We start from the raw sequence: 20,572 nt of genomic DNA, 5'->3' as shown, positions 1-20,572 counted from the left end.
CATGACTGACGGCCGCTCTGACCAATAATACCGCTATACTCTCCACGCAGGCCCCACCCCTTCTCTCAGTTGGTCGAGTGCCATGTCAATCATCCCTTTCCCGCCCCTTTCCGTCAGGGGGAAATGCTCCGTGGGAAGGGGGGGGGGAGAAGAAAGGGAAAGCAACCAATGAGACGCTGGAGAAGAGCGGATTGACAGGCGGGCCGACCAACCGCTGAGCTCCGTCCCGCCGCCGCTCCCTCCCCCGCGGGTGGCGGGGCAGAGGGGGCGCCCCTCCCGCCCCTTCCCCGTTGGTCTGTCCCACTCCGGGCCGGGCGGGCTGGGTTGAGTGAGCGGCTCGGACCATTGCTCGCGGCGGGCGGGGGGGGCGCGGGCGAGGCGGAGGAGGAAGGAGCCGGCGAAGGAGGCGGGGGGGCGGTTTAAAGGGACAAGAGCCGTGCGGGCGCCGGCGGGGGGAGCTGGAGCGGCGGCGGGCGGGGACTCGCCCCCTTCCCCACACACCGCCCGCTCGCACCGCGACCAGGGTCGCCTCCGCCGCCAGCGCCCCCCTCCCCTCCCTTCCTCTCCGCCCGCCGCTTCCACAGCGGCCTCTATGAGGTAGAAGGGAGCGGCGGCCACTCCGGGGGCGGCAGCGGCCGCTACAGCCGCCGCCTCCTCCTCCTTCTCCTGCTCGCCTCAGAGCGCCCCATCTTTGTGTGTGCGGGAGAAGGGCGGGAGGGAGTGCGCGCTGCCCGCCCGCCGCGCTTTGTTCGGAGCCGGGGGGCCGTGGCGGAGCCCCGGCTCTATGTGCCAGCGGCTCCCCGGCGGCGGCGGCGTGAGGGGCCGGAGCCCCTGAGGGCGGGGGGGCCCCGGCCCGTGTCGGTGCTGCGGGGCGGGGGAAGGGGCCGGCTCGCTGCCCGCCGGCCCGGCCCGTGTGCGGGCGGATTGATGTGGGGGGGTCTGACATGAGTCCGCCGGCGGCCGGGTGCTGCCATGTGACCGGCTTCAAGGTGGAGAACTGGAAGCAGAACCTGCGGGCGATTTACCAGTGCTTCGTGTGGAGCGGCTCGGCCGAGACCAGGAAGCGCAAGGTACCCGGGGGCGGCTCGCATCCACCCCCCTTCCCTTCCCTTCCCTTCCTTCCCTCCCTCCCCGACCCACCCGCCGCCGCCTCGGGGAGGGGATGGGTCGGGTCTCCCTCCCTCCTTCCCCACGGGGCAGGTGGGCCCGGGCTTCCCAGGGAAGGGGCCCGGGCTCCCGCACGCGGTGCTGGGGGGAGGGAGGGAGGGAGGGAGAGAGGAGGAAGCGCTCGGTGCCTCCGGGATGGCGAGGTGGGGGGGAGCACCGGGATGGAGGAGGGAAGAACCAGCCCCGGCGGGGCCTCTCTCTCTCTCTCCCTGCCACCTGCCCCGGCGGCTTTTCCGCAGCGGGGCTGTTCCGCAGCGCCGCCGCTTCCTCCTCCTCCTCCTCCTCCTCCTCCTGCCGGAGGTTTCCCGGAATACCGGGGGGAGGGGAGGCCCGGGGCACCGGGCACGTCCGGCCTGCGGCGGGGCTTTGTGGAGCCCCGCGGGGCCGCGCCCGAGCCTGGGGGGCTGCGCGGAGCACAATGGCTGGGAGCGGGTCCCGGCGCCGCGGCTGCGGCTCGCTCGGTTATGTCTGTGTGGGTTGGGTTTTCTTTTTTTTCCTCTTGAAAAAAAAAAAAAAAATCTGCTCGTGCTCCTAATCCACTTGGAACAGGGGATTCCTGCCCTAGTGGGGCGTGGGGGGAAGAAACTGGCTGAGCCTGGAGTACAGGGAAGGGCAGGGGAGCTCTGGGAGCTGTTGGCGCCTGGGAAAAATCCCTGTAAAGCGGGGAAAAGGCAGGGAGAGCTCTTTCCCCCCACCTATCTCCTAAATGACATCCCTGTCCACATGCATGTTTCTGGAGGGCTTCTCTCTTCGCTGTGCAACTAATTACTGTTTTTCCCCAGAATCAACTAGTTTTTGCTTCAAAGTGACTTGGCAGATTTCTGTCAGTCGTCGCATTGGTGACTGAGGAGGGGAAGGCAAGAGCTACACACGGAGCAGAACTTGGTTTTTGGGACAGCACGGATTGTGTTTGTATTGGAGCAACCCACTGAGAACTTTCAGATCCCAGTGCTTTGCATTAAGCTACTCAGCTTATTATTCATAATAGAAGTAGAGCATGAAGGATGGACTTCAGGGGTGAGGTGCCAAACCATTTTTCTGTGTTCGGTTCATGTTCTCAGGAGAATCCAGTTTTCCAGTTTTTTACTTGAAGAGGAAAAAATGGAATCTGAGAAGAAACATGTTTTAAGTGTATTCAGTTACTTGATAGCCCTGCAAAATGTAGCCAGACTTGTTTTCAATATCCTACAATCCCCCTACAAGCCAATATTATGAAGCATATTAGTCAAAATTTGGGTTTATTTAGCCTTTAGTATGTCAAAATACAAATTGGGATATAATAGGTGGCGCTTACAGCTTAAATGGAGGAAAAAATTATATATGTGCTGGGGAAGGAAAAAAATACAAGTGAGGTATAAAGATGTCTCAGACAAATACAAAGCAAGTGCTACTTGCAAGAATGAAAATAAAATTTTTTTAGCAAAACTACCTTTTTTTCTTTATAAATATGGAGCATCCTTTGTAACCTGCATACCAGTTGTAGGCTGCAACAGTTTTTTCTTCTGGAATCTAATGGTAGGGATGTGTTCATCATTGCTTGAGAAAACAGCTGGAAATACATAATATTCCATTGTAATCAATCTGTTCTCACTTCCTCTTTGCACAGCTAGGCTCATAAAGCAGAACAGGGTTGTTGCAAAATTATCTGTCAGCTCATGGAAAACACCAGTTTTCCTAATACGTGCTAAAAATGCCTTTCCCCCCCATGTTTTTTTTTAAGCAGATTGTCAGTGTGAAAATAGTTGGATACCTGAATTCAGCCCACCTGAAATATGTGGGAGCACATGATCATCATCACAGGGTACCATTTTGGGTAGCTGAATTTTGGGGTTCATTCCCTGTCTGTGTTCATAAGGATTGGAGAAAGTCTATAAATGACAATTAAGGTACTTGCCTCCCCTGCATATGGACATGAGACCTTCTTCCATGGAATTTTTCTTTACTGAAATTCCCTGTCCATATGAATGCCTTCTAGTTTTATATGTAAAATTTGATAGATGGAATTTTCTGTTTGGTGGCACGTTTATAGTCCAATAACCATAAATAAATTAACTAGATGGTCCATACAATTAGAAATAAATAACTAGAAAACAATCCTTTGTCCTTTAATATTTTATGTGTACATGTGGAATATGTATATATATATTCTAGGAGCATAGCTGTGACTGCGTCTTTATTGGTGAAGATTCTTATTAGCCTTAATCAAAATGATGGAGCTAAATTAAAGGTTTGTTAGAAGGTGATAGTCTTTTTGTGATAAGGGGCAATCACATCATGCGGTTGTTACAGGAAACATTCCATACGTGTAGCTGATCATTGGGCATTTTCACTGTTGATCAGATGAACGCAGCTGTAAAAACGCCTTGGCTGTTGGTGAGAGCCAGATGTAAATGGTTCTGGTTCCAGAATGGTAACTGCTCTCCCTCCTAAGGCTGTCTTAAAAATCCAGGGAGCAGTGGGAACTGCAGGGGGCAGAAAGGGTCCGTTCTCCTGCTCTACCTCCTCTGCGTTCTGCCTTGGCAGACCATTTTAGTGCTGTGCTCTTCGTTTTTAATACCTGCCTTTTCTGTGAATAAGCTTTTACGAGCTTCAGCTCGTGGCTCAGTTTGCTTTACAGCCAGCGGTTCGAGCAGAATGGCTCCGAGGCTGGTTTATGGTGGGAAAGCTGTCTCCTGAACCTGTGTTCGAATCCTCAGTCAGAACCAAGAGGTAATTACACATGTATCTTCGGAGGCACTGGCATTCTGGTGAAGATTGGAGGAGTGTGTGTGTGTGTGCCTGCGCTGGGATTTGAGCTGTCACCGTGGTGCATTGTTGTACCCGACGCGAAGGAGGGAGGCCGGGACTTGCCTCATCTCACTGCATCTTGGCCAAACTCAAGTGCAGCTCTCTCTGTACAAGCTGTTCCGGGCACAGGGTTTGCCGTGGTGCAATTGTGTTGCTGATAGTGAAGCCTAAGCAGAGACAAAACCCGCCTGTCACGCTGGAGATTGGAACAGGAGGAGAGGGAGAAATCTGAAGGCTGACTCTGGAAACTGTAATTATTGTAGTTCAAAGTTGCAGCTAAAGTGGCAAAAATTAGGGTGGGCTGGGTCGGGGTTAGGATTTTGACCCTTGATTTTTGATTTGCCATAGTTAGAATGTGTTTAATAAACTGAGGGCAAAGCTCCTGTTTCTGTAGGTCGTGGACTTTACCTTGAATATTTTGATGTGGAAATTACCTCACAATTAAGTAACACTGCATAAGAGGTCCTTAAATTTGACACCACTACCCCCCATTTAGGAATTTCAGAGCAGACAGAGGATGCTGAAAAGACTTTTGCCAGCCCTTGGCGTCAGCTTTTCCCGTTTTTTCCGAAGGGTCACACTTGAAACATTTTGCTTATTCCTTTAAAATTAGAGACGAGAAAAACGTTTTGCAGTGTCAGATGTAGTTTGTGGTCCCCATCAGTGAGCAATTAGACATGCAAGTGCATCTTAGTGCCCAGGGCTTGGTGAGTAATGGTCTCAGTGCTTGAAGGGCAGCTAAATTTATGACTAAATTTTGTCTTCCTGGACTATACTTCTTGGTGGAAAACTGCCTCATTCTGAATGCTTCTTATTATCACTGTCCCGAAAAGGCTCACGATGATAAAAGTAAACTGGTCATTTTGACCACAGTTGTGATATGCACAAGGCTCTATCTGGAATTTCAGAATGTTTGTTCAGTGCTTCAGCCAATAGATCGAAGAATAATTGCCTGTCAGGGGCTGTGCACTCTCACTGACAGCGGGTGCGTTCTGGCGTATTTCTTCCTGTTTGAGAGCTTCTGTTGTTTTTTTCCATTCTTCTCTCTTTACATGGACCCTCCAGACCGACTGATGCTTTCAGATAGGAGGAAACATTTGCTCTGATAGGTGATGACCTTTCTTCAGGTGTCCTTCTCCCCGTGAACTTGTGGCTTCAGCTCGTTGCTCCTTACAATATTTTGACACGTAATCGGCTCACTTACTTAAACCTGAAATGACTTGGGTCCGTTTCCTAACTTCCAAAGCAGAAAAAGCTTAATAATAACAACTTAGCAAATAAATGCCGTGTCATGTTTTCAGTAGCAAGTCTTGTGGTTCACATTCTAAGTCAGCGTGTCACGTTCTTGCTGAAATGACCTTGCAGTCTCAGGGTGAGCTGCTGGTGGAACTTTTCATCTCAGGCCTGTTGAGGCACGTCTTCTCCCAAAGGGCCTTGCCCCGTGTACCTGTCCAGGAACAGGGGAGTGTTGCTGAGGTGATTTGCTTTGTGCTTTGCTTGTCCTTTGGGCAAGGAACCTCAGCAGGCTGTGCTGCCTTCGCAGGCTCGGTGGATTTTTTAAATGAGTAAGGAAACCTCAGCTTGTTTTTCTTTAACGTTTGTAGCACGTGCACCAAACTTCTGGACTACCAATCCTGTGGGGAATTTCAGAGAGGAGGCCAGGATTGAAGAAACATGTCTCTTTTTCAGCTGCATGCTCTACTTTGGCTGCCTGTGTGAACCCTCTGATTGGCTCAGGAAGGATGCTTTTCTTTGCCGTGTGCTGTGGGAACTCCCTGAAAGCCCACGAGAAGTGTCAGAGTCCACTGCAAGCTTCATTGTTCAGGAGGTCTCCAGTTTCATGCCTGAACAATCTTCCTTAGGTCCTAACCTCTAAGGACTAAAAGGGCCCTTAGACCTGCTGCAGGTAATGCTCTCTTTCCTCTTGGTGTGCAGACACCATCTCTGGTGTGAGAGGTGTCCACACGTGAGATTTTTAGCTCCTTGTGTACGTGGGACAAGCCAGGTTGAGAAATCTCCACCGAGTTTGTGTCCCTGGCACCAAAGAATGTAATACAAGGCCTTCCTCTTCCTAGTGGTGCTAATCCCTATTTTGTATCCTGTACCACATTGTGGTGGTTTTTGTTTGTTTTTTTTTTAATCAGTGGCTGATTTCTGGGCCAAAGGTTGGGAATTAGTCTTGGGCTGTGAACTCGAAGGTGGCAAATAGCAATTCTCGAGCTGTGGGATCTGAACCATCAGGATTTCTCTGTTTTTCAGCATGGATGGAGAGACAAACAAACACGATAAATGCAGTTTTCAGCATAGTTGTGTTTGTTCCCTTGTTGCAGAGCTTCCTGCACAAGCTGGTGAAGGAAAAAAATAGGGATGTGTTGGACAGGAAAGTTTCTTCTTTTTTCATCTGTAGTCTTATCGGCAGCTGAGGTTTGCTCATGGCCAAGCTGTTTGTCAGGAGCAGTCATAGCATCTCTTTAATTTTGTCTGCAGTCCACGATTGTATTTGCTTAATGCTGAAAGCTTTTAAACTGAAATGACAGCGAGTAGTGTGAAGGTGAGCAGAGTGGAATGGCTTTGTTTGATTTGCTGGACTATCTGTTGAGCTTTATTTTAAGCCATCAAAGCTTTAAACCCCAAACAAAGGTTAGCTGATAGCCTCATTTTTGTTTCAAGCCTTAATCTGGAGCGTTAATGTGAAACTGGAGCTGCAAATTGCTTGCAAGCCTTCTACTCTCCTCCTTTAATTTGAGGATTTTCTGGTTTAGTAACTGGAGGAACAAATCTATGGGTAAATGTTACTGAGTGATAGTGGAAGTTGCTGGCTCCCCTTCTCCTGACTTTACTGCTCCTTGAATTTGAGCAAAAAAACCAAAAAGTGTTTTCCTTTGGATGGATTATGTGGATCCTGCTTTGCAACAAATTCTGTTGAACTGTTCGTTTGATTCCCAGTGGTGGCTGATTTGTTTTAAACCAAAGATTAATTCAGTTTAAAAGCTTGCGTTTCCCACGTTAAACCAAGCACCCATTTGTTTTCCTGCTCATTTGTGGAACTATGAATTCCCCTGAATCTGTGGATTCCTATGAAGAAACTATGGTTTCTTGTTGTCTTTTTTTTGATAGGTGTAGGGCTGCTTTTTATCAGGCACACCTTTCTATTTCAATTGACTAAAAAGCATTAGGTTTGGGGTTTTTTAGTGCTTGTATTCCTGTGGTTCTCCAAGTATTTGTCATGTGTCTGTAGCCTGTGGTGGCTCCTAAGGTGAGGAGGTACATCTGTTTTCTTACTTCTACATCAGGTATAGTGGCATCAAGAGAAAGGCAGTTTGAAGGTGACCTGTGTACCTTTTGCTGGCCTTACGAGATCGTTATTTCGAAAGAAGCTTTCTCGTTTGTTTGTTGTTTGTTTTTAAAGCAGGCTAAGAGCCATTGTTAGAGCCTTCCCTGGACAGAAGGAGCTGCCTAGAGCAGCCCTCTCCGGTTTCTTGTTAACCTGTGGACAATGGAGCAAAGTGAGTGAAATGCTGTAATGCCATTAGGGTTGATTCTGTTCTCCTGGACTCTGTTGTCAGCAAAGCAGTGCTGGAGCGCAGGGGGAGCCATATGTTATCCGAGAGGCCTGGGCTGGGAACCTTTCCTTAGCAGAAGCAGTTCTGGGAGCAGATAGATGAGAGCTCAGTCTTGGTAGTTGTGTTCTCTTACATATTGATTTGGCACTCCTTTATGTACACTCGGCTTAATTCAAGCTAAGAACTTTGCTGCATTAGCTGGTAATAGAATCAATGCTGTAAAGAGTTACTCCCTGCAAAATTAACCTGCGTTCTGTTTGCTTCAAAACACCTTTATTTTTTTTTTTTCTCCCCTAAGCAGTGGGACCACATTAATGCAACTGGCACAGCAGGTCCAGAACGATCTGTGGTTTCCTTCAGTGCTGGGGCAGCTGCCATCGAGCTGATCTCTCCCATTTAAAAGAAAAGAATCACTTTATCTATTTGAAGACCTATTTGAGGATCCGTAAAGTGAACTGTTACCAGACACCAGTTGACTCGAAGTAACCTGAGATTCACTTTTATCAGTTGATAACTGATTAGCAGCAGTCTGTCTGTCACATTCTTTTGTGTGTGGAATACAGCAAATACTCGTCTTTGTTGTGTTTTTTTTTTTCCAGTTCTCTACTTAAGTAGAATATTACTCAAGGTTTGACTCTATTTTTCTTTAAACCTCTCAGTGATATGTAACACTAATGTAAAATTCTTGATTTTTTTTTTCTGCCTATCTCTGCTGCTTTTCCAAGTTGGTAAAGAGAACTTTTTCCCCTCCTCTCATTCTTCCTTTCCTGTGTTTAATGGAGCTTGAAATTAATGTGGCTCTTCTTGTCTACCTCTTGCATAGTATCAGTGGTGATGTCAGCATATCCCTGGTGGGAAATATTTCTGTGAAGGTCTACAGTGTACTAAATTTGTCATTGAATAAAAAACCTGGGTATCAGACAAGGTGAAACTCAAAAAAAAAAAAAAGGGGGGGGGAAAAAGTGGACATGGTAACAAAAGTTGTTTTCAACACACTTAAAATGTGGTGTCTTTTTAATGTAAATATTGGGATTAGTGCGAGTTTTCACGTCCCATAATAAATTCTGACATTAAGCATGCCAAATACATTTGATATCCTCATATTCAAAGTAGTAGTGAGAAGCAGCTCCCTGACTGTGACACTGCTTAGTAGGTCTGAAGAGAGGAGGGAGGTTTGACTGAGCTTAAATGGGTTTTGTCCTTTTACTCTGCTGGTTTTGCCATGGGACAGTTGATTTGCACATACAAAAATATAACTTCATAAATTCAATGAGTTGTATTTCTAAAAACTGAACTCTAAAGACCATTAACCTACATTTCATTTGAGGGATTATTAGAATATCTCTTCTTTTTCATTGGTGTCCTAATCTGGAGTCCTGTGTTGCAGCTCTTCCCTACTGCATTAAACAGAGTTTTCATCCATATTTTAATCCATAATTTAAAAAGTAGTGTAACCAAAAATCAAAATTCATCAAGTTCTGAGTACCTTTTGTTTTTCCTGAGCACATAAAAGACCCTGCAGTAGCTGAGTGCAGTTCAGTGATGGGGGTGATGGAGTATCAAACACCCATGTGGCACCCGCTTCCATTTGTGGTGATTGCCTCGCCTGTCACTCACAAGTTCATGCATCCAAGTAGCCCCTTTTAAATAGGATTTGGCTTTGGATCCATCTCACTGAATTGACTGCCAGGGCTTTTATAAGTATGTTTTGCTTCTGTTTTTAAAGGGCTTTTGTTTTTGCATCAAGTACAGACTTGAATTACTTCAGTGTTTATCAGCACAAGGAGAGAAAACAGCAGCTTATAACCTTTATTTTTGCTTCCCCCTATGCCAATTTCTCTTAAAACAGCAATTTTCCCCTTTTTGTGTCTTTGTACAACCTGATGTTATTTCCCAAAATTTGTCTAATTATGAAAGTTTGTGCTTCTGTCCTGTGCAGTCAGACTTGCTGTTGCGTTGCAAGTCAGATTTTAAGGGACCTTCTTTAGAATACACTTGGTAAATAAAGGTAAGATTTATTGCCCAGCAGATGTATGACAGCTTGGTAAGTGCAGACAGCTGAGATAGCTGACTGATTTCAGTACCTCGTTTGTGTTAGGTGAGCTTTTGTGACCCTGTGCCCTCCAGTGACAAATGCAAAATTTGTCTTAGGGTTTTATGTTTTTCTTTTCTGTGCTTCATTATCTTCCTGTTACTGCCCACTTTTGTTCTTAACTGGACCTCTGTCCTGTTGCCAGCTGGTGACCGGGCTGAAATTCTCATTCCATCTTTCCTCTGCATCGCTCACTTCTGCCCTGCTCTCTTAGCAAGCATCCCCTCCGGAAAACTCCTTGTTGGATACTATATCTGAATGATTAACACTCACTTCTCTGGTCATTCATGACTACATTTTGTGGTTTTGAATGTGGGATGATCTTAGTGGTGATGTGGAGAACAGAAAAGAGGAAAGCAGTGAAAATAGTTTCAAGAGTTTCTGCAGTTCTGTGTGTGAAGAGGAACTAGACCCTCTTTGAGGCTGTTCCCGAAGGAAATTGATCTTAAAATTATGCTGGACAGAGTTACTTACTGCCCTCTTGATGTGTAATTCTACACATCAATTACACAGTAATTCTACTTCTTAGGACTTCTGATACATAAATTCAAGGGTTGCCCCAATAAATTAAATTTCTGTGTCTCTTTGTAACTTTTCTGCATTGATTCAGGTCCTGGAATTGAGTGAAACTTGCACGTGCAGAAGAGTTGCTCTCAACCACTTCTTTGCTAATTGAAGGGACCTAAATCACAAAGATAAATCGAGTGGTACCAGAGTTCATAATTATATGGAGTAGGTCACTGTAAATCTGTGAAACAGTGTCAAGCGTGAAAAAATATACATGGAGCGTTAGAGGAATTGCTTTGTGATGCTGAGTGAATCCTCATCCATGCAGTTAAGTATGTTATAAAAAGGAAATGAGGGGAGAGATCCTGGTATGTCTGAGGTCAAGAGACATCACTGAAATGCAAGTTTTCAGGCTCTTATTGCAAGATTTCGGGCAGTTAGAAGGTGGAGGGTTTTGCCCGTCTTAGGCCACGTACTTCAAGAGTCTGACTGCAGAAAAATAGAATTCCAACCTAGCAGTAACCTGAAGAATTACTTTAGTACAGCAATTCTTTATAGAGGAAGTGATTTAACTCTGTAAGCATGTTGTACCTGGAGGTTGAAACTGCTTTGCAGACAAGTTGTTTTATGCAGTGGTAAAAAGAACGCAAGAAAGGCCATTAAAGAGAAGGCAGGTTAGCACATCTGACAAATTTTAAATGCTTGAACTGAAATTTAAAACTAGTTATAGGTGTGGGGGTCCTAGTGAGACACAAATCCATGATGGAATTGGTGAATGGTCTGGGTGGGAAGAATCCCACTGAGATACAGGACAGGCAACATTTGATGCACCAGAGGACAGCAAGAGATGGGAGATTTGGACCTTTCTGTGCGCTCTCACCAAAGATTGATGAGTGGGGAATGTGAAATCCAGCTCTTGGTGGGGGTGTGTGTGTCTTTGCTCAGCTCTGGGCTGCATGTTCTTGCTGTTGTACCGATTGCTGTGTCATGTTGGTGCGACTGCCGTGAACCAGAAAGGACAGATGAAGATGAAAAAGGCTTTTTTTTTTTTTTTCCCCCTCCTGTTACTATAATTTCACCTGAACTGGCCCTGCGTTACATGTCAAGGTAGGGCTGATCAAAGAGCTTGAGGGGAGGAGTGTCTGGGTGATGGGAGAGGACCGGAGTGGTGGCAGTTTGAGTAACGACTGCTCCATCCTCTGGTCTGTGCCAGTGACTGACTGAGTGTGAGTGTTCTCCTTGTGCTCATGGCTTCTCCTGTAAGGGTTTCTAATACTGATTTCATCCCAAAGGGGTGAAGGGAACCTCTGTTAGTGCTGCAGTTGTGTGCTTGTACTTGCTGTTTTCACAGGTGATGCTCTGGTGTGTGCTGAGCCCGATACATGAAACTTGTCTCATGCCTGCAGTTGTTGGAGTTTATTCCTGTATATGCAAATAACTTTCTTCTAACCCAGTTTCCTTGTGAAAAATAAATGAATTGGGGAGTGTAGAATGCCTGTAATCTGTGATTAGCTATTACAGCAAATCCACTTTTCATGTTACATTTAATTTAATGAAATGAATAGTGTTTTTCTGAGTAATCAAGTTACGAGCCGCTTGTGTCCCTCTTTTTTAAACAGACCCGTCTCGAAGTTAAAGATTTCCATCTTTTATAATCAGACTCTGGTGAGATGATGTAACTTTTTTGTTGTTGTTGTTGTTGTTGGTTTAAAGCGTGTGGTCACGGGGGCATGTGCCTGGATCATGCTGCTGCTGCGTGTAGTTGAGGGTGATGGGATAATGGGCCTGTAAATTATCTCTTTATGGTGCTGGTTTTCCTCTGGCCTCCTCCCTTGCGCCGTGTAGAGCAGCCCCAGGGCTGTTCCGAGCGGTGCCAGCTGGCTGGAGCCCTGCGGGGCCGCTGTGCCAGATGGAGACAGCAGCGCTCCAGTGAAAGCCAAACGTGCTTCCTGGGGTCGTGGAGAGGTGCTGCCTCTGCAGCCCCGGCGGGGATCCCCGGGCAGGCAGTTATCCTGGGAATCAGTTATTCTTGTGCTGGTGAAGCCATGGGAAGGATTGGATTAAGGCCTTTTTTTTTTTTGAGTAGATTCATAATACAGTTATGTATTCATATGTATTCAAAGTGTTCAGCTTTTAAACATTTTGAATGTGTTCAGTGTCTCCTTTTCTCTAGTTTTCTCTAGCTTCTGTGCTGTATCTGTGAAATGTTACATTCCATAGCTTGTACAGATGCTCGCTATTAAGACAGATTTTTTCACTTTGATTAAGTGTGGTGTTTCCTGGTATGTTGCCCTGTTTTTTTTCCTAGCTACCGAAAAATGCTGTTATCCATAAGATGCCCAGACAAGGAAAAGGTTGTAATGCTGATATTTTTTAATTTCTTTTATTAAAATGAAACACAGCCTCAAACCCTTCATTTTGCTGCCTGAAATGACAACTCTAGATATGCTCAAAAATGAGGCATAACAGAAGTTTTACTCCCTTCAGTTGTGGAACTGATGGTTTAGTTTTTACTGAAGGAAATGTATCTTTTAGAATACTAGTGAAATCAGTTGTTGGTATTACTGCATTATATTTTCAGCTGTGGCTGGCTTTGTATTCAGGAACATGCCCAGTCTGTGTAGAATAATCTCATCTGCACAAGAAGTTCCCCACAAAAACAAGGTGCTTGAATATTTCAATCTTGGGGAAACGAGGACAGTAAATGGGTGAAATTTGGGTGAAATTCCTCCAAGAATCAGATTCCCTGATGGCTGCTCACAGATATTGTCTGGAGGAGCTGAGACACACCCAGTGTTTCCTCACTCTCTTGACCCAGAAGACTTTGTTCTCGCTGCCCCATTAATGCAGCTCACCCTTCTAATCCAGCAGCCCAAAATAGCTGCCAAGCCTGGATTTTCCCCTGGTGGCGTTTGCTGCACAGGTAGTTGGCACAACCCAACATCTGCAGAACTGAAGCTGAAAAACCCACCCAGCTGAGGCACACGAGCCTGCTTTGGGCAGGTATTTCAAGTGTCTGATTTAAATAAGGCAGTTAACATGATAATATGTGAAAAGGACTTACTGGAAGAACAATTTATCATGAGACAAAAAAAACCCCAACACCTGTCAACCTCCAGAACTGGCTGGATACTGGTGGGAATAGGCAAGGAAGGATGTGCCCTGTAGCTTCCTTGCCCCGGTGATTATCTGTGCTGGAAAGGTGAATTGGAAGAATGGACCACAGAAAGCAGTGGTTACTCTATTCCAGCCTAAAGAATATTTACCTCTGCTTTTGAAGACAGAATGCAGGTGTTTTAGGGATCTCTTAGGACATGCCAGAAGTTTGGGAGTCATCATTTTGTCTTGTAGCAGCGAAGACAAGTGATTTAAGGCTGTGTCCATCACCCAAGATACACCAGCTTGAAGCGATGAAGCACTGGGGAGAAAAGCGTGGTGAGAATTAATTTTAAAGGTTTAGATGCACTTGCCTGATTTCTTTACAAAGAAAATTCACCTTTAGTTACAGGAACTGCTTCTGCTCAGTGTGTGCTCTTCTTTGCTGCACAACAGTTTTGCTGTCTTTTTGCACAGGGAGGCTTGGAATCTCGGGGAATCTCAGGGAGTTGGAGGCAATTTCCTAGCAAGGTAGTAGATGGCTTGTAATAGCTTCCTTACAAAATTCTCAACACACATTGTTCTCTTAATTCTCTCTCATGCTGTTGCATCGAGAGCTTGCAGGTGTGTTATATCTACTTACAGGTATCTGAAATAAAGCTTTTCAAGGAAATTGTGAAATCTTCCCTTTGTCATTCAGAAATCTCTGTTCTGTTTAAACCCTTGCTGAGTGTGATGCCTGTAGACTCTTCCTGTCACTTTAAATACTCTTACATCCAGCTACTAATAGTGAATTAGGTTTTTTTTTTCCTTCAAGAGATGAAATCCTTTTTTCCTGGTCTTCCTCAGAGCTGAATTGTTTAACCTCACCTGTTCATGTGCTTCAACTTACACTGCTGAGCTTCTTAGAGTATTTCCTTCAAGTTAAGATCTTGAAAGTAGAGCACATAACATGTGAAATCATCTCTATCAGCATTAATATACATTTCTTCTGGTTCATGAAGCAAAGTAAAGTTGCATTAGAGTTGAAGCTGATGATTGGTGAAATCGCCGAACTGTTTATAAAAAAAAAATTGTAGCAAACCAGATGAAAGAGCAGAAGTTATGCTTTATAGTCCTGTCGATTCTGCAGAGCAGAAGGTCTAAGCATGGTGATTGATTGTTCAAGCAGGAAGGAGATTCCACCAGGTTTTCTTCAGCTTTGTGTCCTTCTTCACTTCCCTCTGCAGTTTTTGGTTCAAGAACTTGTGGTAAAGAGCTTTGTTTTCAAGTTTCTTCATGGTCACTTGGCTGGAAAAGTGGAATGGATGACCCTGAATCTGCTTCTTGGTAGAGATGGTTTTGATGGAACGTCTCCTCAGACCTTCCAGTGAGGCCAGAGCTGGTTTTGAACCTGCCCTTAACTCACAGGTGGCGGCAGATTCTGCTGCAGAACACACAGAACATGACACAAGTAATGTCCTAAGTTGGACTCTGTTGCTTTTTTTCTGCAGGTTGCACCAGGCTTTCAGAGCAGTTTATTTCATGTCAGCTTGGTTTGACTGGATACCTCAGTGTCTTTGCAGGAGGAACCTGCTGGGTTGTTTCCTGATTTCTGTTCCGTGTCTGTCCTTCGGAGCGCATCCTCTATCACAGGCAGTGTCTTGTTTGCAATGGCTGCTTACTCTTTTTCTCCTCCATACCATGAGTTTTCCTTGGTGCTCCCACCCCTCTGGCTGTACAGTGCCTTTTCCCCTAGAAATTATCTGTTTGTTTACAGTTGAGGCAAATGTCTGCATTTCTGTGCTCTTAATTTCTTACGGTGAGCCCACCCTTTCGAGCCTGAGCTCGGAGCCCTCCTCCTGCCACCGAGCCTGAGCAGACTGTTCTTGGTGCCAAGGTTGTAAGTGTTAATCTTGCTGCAGACTGGGGTGATAATTCATTGCTGTCACAGCAACACATGCTGAAAGTTGTTTCTTGCCAGATTTGTTGGCTGTATGCTACACTAGAGAAAATTATTTCAAGAGTCTTATTGCATAGCCAGATGCTGTAGAACTCTGTGCAATCAGCCTCCCCTCCCCCTTTTTTATGACTGTTCTGACTTCAGGGAGGAAAAAACTATTATACAGTGAAACACATTCCTGTGTAACACTGGTAAAGAGGTGGGTGAACTTCTGATTGTGGCTCATTTTTCTGGTTTTTCTTGTAGGTGACTTCTGTTTTGTGTTCAGGATAAAAAGGAAGGCAGGCTTTTAAGGTAGGGTGAGGGGAATTTAAAAAGGAATTAAACAGTGTTTTCAGTTCTGTTCTCTGCTATAGTTGGGTGCTGTGGAAGGTTTATTTTCTTTAGGAGCATGAGTGACTAGGTTGGCTCCATTCTGAAGAACTGTCGCCTCTGCCATCTGTGTCCTTTAGGATCTTCCAAAAGCAGGAGAAACTTTGTGAACTCTGGATATCAGTGTATCGAGGCACTGGCCTAAAGATGCTGTTTGGTTTAGTTAAAACTACTTGAGCTGGAGTAGGTGCTTAGAAAATACCTGACTTGGAATTTTAATTTTATACTGCTCTCAGTGCCCCAGGATGCTTATCCTGTGCCTGGAGTTTATGGCTGAATCTTGTAAACTTGTTATCTGGGCTCCCTGGAAGATGATTCTGTCACCACACTGCAGGGCACAGGTCACCACTGTTACATGGTCACATCTGTCCCTCCTGAGGCTTCCACAAGCCCATAACATCAGTAGCTGTTTTGTCTCTGAGATGCTGTGGAGCCCTGAAGAAGATAGGTGGCTTTTTGTACGGGATCTGAGTCCCCCAGCACAACTTGACTTTTGCCCTCATGTATGTGCTGTAGAAAATTGCAACTTGTGTAGATTTTTTTTCACGAGGTGCCCGTTATGTTTTGTGTGCTGGGGTCTGATTTCCAGGGCAGTGAGATTTACTGATTGTTTAGTCAGACATAAACTTTTCCCAGTGTATTTCCAGCATATCTCGTAATATCCAGTGGCTGGGCATTGTGTCACCAGTGACTTTAATCCTTGCTTGTATTTTAAGAGAAGTTCCTGTAGAATTACATTATTATGAATGTCATTATTCCTTCTACCTTAATTCTTTGCACTGTTGGGTTATAGGAAACACTGCCTTGAAAATCAGGAGGAGAAAGGGCTTCTTTTAGATGTGAGCAAACCGCCTCTTTGCTTGGCAGGGAGTTTTTTTTCAGCAGTTTCAGGTGCTCTCAAGAAGGCCCGAGGCAATGCTCTCAAGTGCTTTTTAATCCTGCTGTTAATGCTTAAAGACCATGTGTTTGTCCCCCAAACACTGCCTGTGTTTATAACCATAGAGACAAAGCAAGAGATCGGGACTAGAAATCTGTACTGGATCTTGTGGAATATTTTTGCTTTACTCTGTGAGATTACTGGTGATTTACAATTGTAATACTTTTCTCCAGAATCCCCTGGTTTTGCTTTGAGCTCTTAACTGGTTTTTCAAGTGCAGGATGCCAAGGCAGTTCTGGTTTTTGCTCAGATAAAAGACTTAATAATCTCAATCTGTACCTTACAGATGTTGAATTTATTCCTGGTACCGTTTCTGTGAGTGCAGGAGCAGGGATTTGCTTAGAACAAATTGCCAGATGAGTTCTCTGTTCTTACCAACATTCAGGTTGTGCTGTGGTTATTTTTAATAGCAAATACAATGTCTTTTTAGCAATGCCAAGCATGCACAAATGTCTGCTGTTGTTTAACTTGGGTGAGGGATCTGGAGCTTTCATGTGCTGCTCTATGTAATGTTTTCCCTAACTTAAGTTTTGGGAAGTCTGTCTTAGTTTTGGATACCAGGACGAATCAAATCAGTGGACGAGCGTGCAAACAACTGTGTCTCATCTGCCAGGGAATATTTGTTAGGATGTTGGGAGCAATAAATAATTAAAAGTTTCTGAAAACTGTTAGTGTTTATGTAGTATGGGGAAGAACAAGGAAGGACCTCGCTTCTCTCTTTCCCGGTGAGATTGCAGTTTCAGATCTTCAAGTGTAGCTGCTCCCTCCTCCCAGGTTCACTTGTTCAGTTGGGAGACAAGAAGTTGTTAAGCTCATCTGTTTGCTTGAGCTGATTGGTTTCAGACCTCACTCATTTACAGCTTTGGGGCAGAGCCTGTGCAGTCCTACCTTTTGATGACGTTTCCCTGGTGGAATGCAATGTGGTAACTTGTGTGATTGCATCAGATGGATTCCCTACTGAAGGGGAAGCTGCGGATTCCAGCAGACCATCCTTGCTGATCTGGGGAGAGAAGTGAAATTCAGAAGGGAAGGCAGGACCCACAGATCCTCTGTTGCTGTGTGTGCCTGGGTTTGCTCAGGCTTCTCTGTAATTCAGTTATCTGCTTGATACAAATTATTACCTTCTAGCACAACAACACAACTTTGCAGTTTCTGAGTGGAAAGTAAGTAAACTGAAAATAATGACATGGAAAGAAGCCTGCCCAATATCTACTACAAAGTGAGGGAATGTAGAAGAGTTGGAGGCAAAACCTCTTTTTTTTGGGTGGAGAGTAACGAGGAATTAAGTAGCGACAGGCTACTCAAGCAGCACAGACTGAGCCAGGGTGCTGCTCAGGTGTAAGAATCCCTCTGGACCTCAAAGATGAAATGGGATTTCAGCTGGATTCTGGCAGGGTGGTGGTTGGTGGTACAGCTGACTCTGCCCACTCCAGCAGTGTGTTCTCCTGTACACCAGTGTTAACATGAAGGAAGCCTCGGCACAGACACTGTTGGCCGAGTTTGATTTCCCTGAAGGATGTTGTGAAGTCAGCAGAAATGACTGTGTAGACTCAGCTCCCCATGGACACAGGTTTTTTTTTTTCCTATGGATGGACCTTCTTGCCTTTTTGTCTTTTTTTTTTAAATTGTTTTTGAAGTTGAAATTCAAATTTAAAACCCCTTAACAAGGGAGACTTTTCCTGTCAGTCTGAAAATCAAAACCCTTTCACTTTGGTGCTGTAGCAGCACGAGAGCTTATCCTTGGAGAGAGCCTTGAAGTAATATCATGTGGCTGATGGGAAGCCAGTTGCAAAGGAGACCTTTCTTTTCAATGGAAAACGAGTATATCCTTAAGTCCCTCAAAAGCACTGCTCATGGTATCTCATGGCTGTTAATCATTTCCTGGGAGAAATTATGGAAATGCTACTCAATACACTGATTTTTTACAGCTTTTCTAATTACTCCGTTGATCTTTCTTGAAGCGTAGAATTGTGTCAAGAAACAATGGAGTATATTTGAATTAAATACAGAGCAATAAAACTGTAATTGTAATTCATGTATGATCAACAAACAAAGCATTAATTTTATTAGTTTTGCCAGCAGTCTGTGTGTTTGAAGTGTGTGGTTGGCTCTTTCCTAAGCCTGTGCTTCATTAAACTTTGTGCACTGCCCTGTCTCGTCCATCAGGCGGGGTCTCACACTGATTTGGGGGTTTATATGTAGATGTATGTGTAGTTAATCAATTAAAAACAGTCCCAAAAATGTATGTAAAGCCTGGTTTAGTAGTTGCTTGTGGTAAAGTTTTCCCCTTTTCCATGGTATTATCCTAACCATAAAAGAATCAAAAATGTCCCGTAGGTTGTTGCAGTCAGTCTGTGTTCAGTTACTGAGTTCTGGACAACTGAACAGTCACTGCTCTGTTGTATTAGGGTTAATCACACAGTGCCTTCATCTATTGTTTTACTGAAAATGCAAATAATTACTGTAAATGGTTTTAAAATTTATTTCTTTCAATCCCAGTGTCTCATGGAAGACTCCTATTGAACTTCTTTCCGTATCATGAGAGACCAGAACTGTATGAGGAGAAAATGCGTTCTGGTATTTAGCAATATAATAACTATGTGAACAGTTATTTATTTCTTTTTTGTGCTGTGGGGCAGAGCTCAGGATTTGGGTTGGATTCCCTCCCCCCCCCCTCCCCCAATTTAAATGTATTTCCAGATGTTAACTATTGAAAGTCTCGGTTTGAATTTTGAGGTTTCATTACTTTGTTTCATTGCACAGAATATCCTTGTAGTGTATTTTTTTAACTTTATTGAGGGTTTTTTTTGTGTGTATATATGTTAAAAAAAATATGCACGTATAGTCATTGGTAATTCACTTATCCTGAGGCAGGAAAAGTGGAGAATGGGTAATTTGAGATGCTTCAAGGTGTGTGGTATCCAGTAGAGTACAGAATCTGTTTTTTCTCTGCCTTTTTAAGGCTCAGGTTCACTAATTTAACAATCAATTAAAGAGGCTTCAAGGTCTGCTGTGTTTTGTCAGAGCAGCACAGCTAAGCCACGTGCATGATTTTTTTTCCCATTTATCCTTTCTGGTATTTTTTTTTTTTATATATGTTTGGTTTTTGGTGTTCCCAACTTACTTTCTGATTAAAAGATGAATTTAGTTTGCAATAGGAGTTAAAAACCAATTTGTTCCACCAATGCATGTTCCAGTTTTCATTAGTATCTCTTTTCCAGTTGGGAGTCCTCAGATCTATGATTTTTTTTTTTTTGCTTTTCAAGCAGATGATTTAAATCACAGGAGCATTATATTTATACAACTGCAGTTCTCTGTGCTCCGCTCTACAAAGAACCGTGTGCACTCTCACACTCTCTGATAAACGGTAAATTATATCTGAGTAATTCTCTTTCTGAAAGCTGTCTGCAGCTTTGCTGTACAGATGCCCTTTTGCTAAATGAAACGCTACTTATCTTAATTATCAGTGTTAATGGACGTGCCGTGGGCCCGGTATTTGCTCATGTCAGGTGCAATCTGAGTTATGTCTCTCTCTGCTTGACAAATGTGACAGAACTGCAGTTGTGACTGTCGTGGCTCCGTGAAGCACTGGCAGGTGCAGGAGGAACTGCTGGCAATCACCTGGAATCCATGAGCAGACTGGCTGCTTCTCTTCTTCCAAGCATCTTCTGCAGGCAACTCTTATTCCTGTTCTGCCCCCCTAATTTGTCAGGTGCACGAGCTCCAGACCCGAGGGGTGGCTTGTGGTTTGTGTGTGCATTTATCTCTTCTTAAAGGTCTCTGTGCTCTTACAGATCCTGCTGCTGTTCCAGGTGTGTGATGGGAACTCCTGAATGTCTCTGTCATTAATAGAAGTAGACATAAATAGATTGAGACCTCTACAAAAAAAAATACGTATTTTCACGTTATGCAAACTATCCCTGTGTTAAGATATTATTTTTAATTGAAAATATGCAGAACCTTCCTGATCCGTGATATCTGCTTAATGTCAAGAATATATAAATGATATTCTGAAACCATCTTTACAGGAAATTAAGATTCAAATTCCCTTTTCTTTCTTCACAGCATTCCTGACCCATCCTTTTTGTGTCTTTTTTTTTTTTTTTTTT

At 44.5% G+C, this 20,572-nt stretch overlaps 1 protein-coding gene across 2 annotated transcripts in view; it reads left to right on the top strand.

Annotated features, from left to right (window-relative positions):
• The first annotated feature begins 353 nt into the window (after positions 1-353).
• Positions 354-20,572, top strand: part of USP22 (ubiquitin specific peptidase 22) — a 95,820-nt gene continuing 75,601 nt past the window's right edge. Inside the window, exon 1 of one of the 2 annotated variants that reach the window (XM_027900284.1) lies at positions 354-1,070. In XM_027900284.1, the coding sequence (XP_027756085.1) occupies positions 945-1,070 (126 nt within the window). In that variant the 5' untranslated portion in view covers positions 354-944. The remainder of the gene's footprint in view (positions 1,071-20,572) is intronic. The other variant, XM_027900283.1, reaches the window with a different exon arrangement.

Source organism: Empidonax traillii, unplaced genomic scaffold (assembly GCF_003031625.1).
Source record: "Empidonax traillii isolate 1590-97213 ecotype Southwest subspecies unplaced genomic scaffold, ASM303162v1 scaffold717:size860381, whole genome shotgun sequence".
Taxonomy (NCBI): Eukaryota; Metazoa; Chordata; class Aves; order Passeriformes; family Tyrannidae; genus Empidonax; species Empidonax traillii.
Note: the sequence above shows the minus strand (reverse complement) of the source record. Positions and strands in the feature narration are given on the sequence as shown.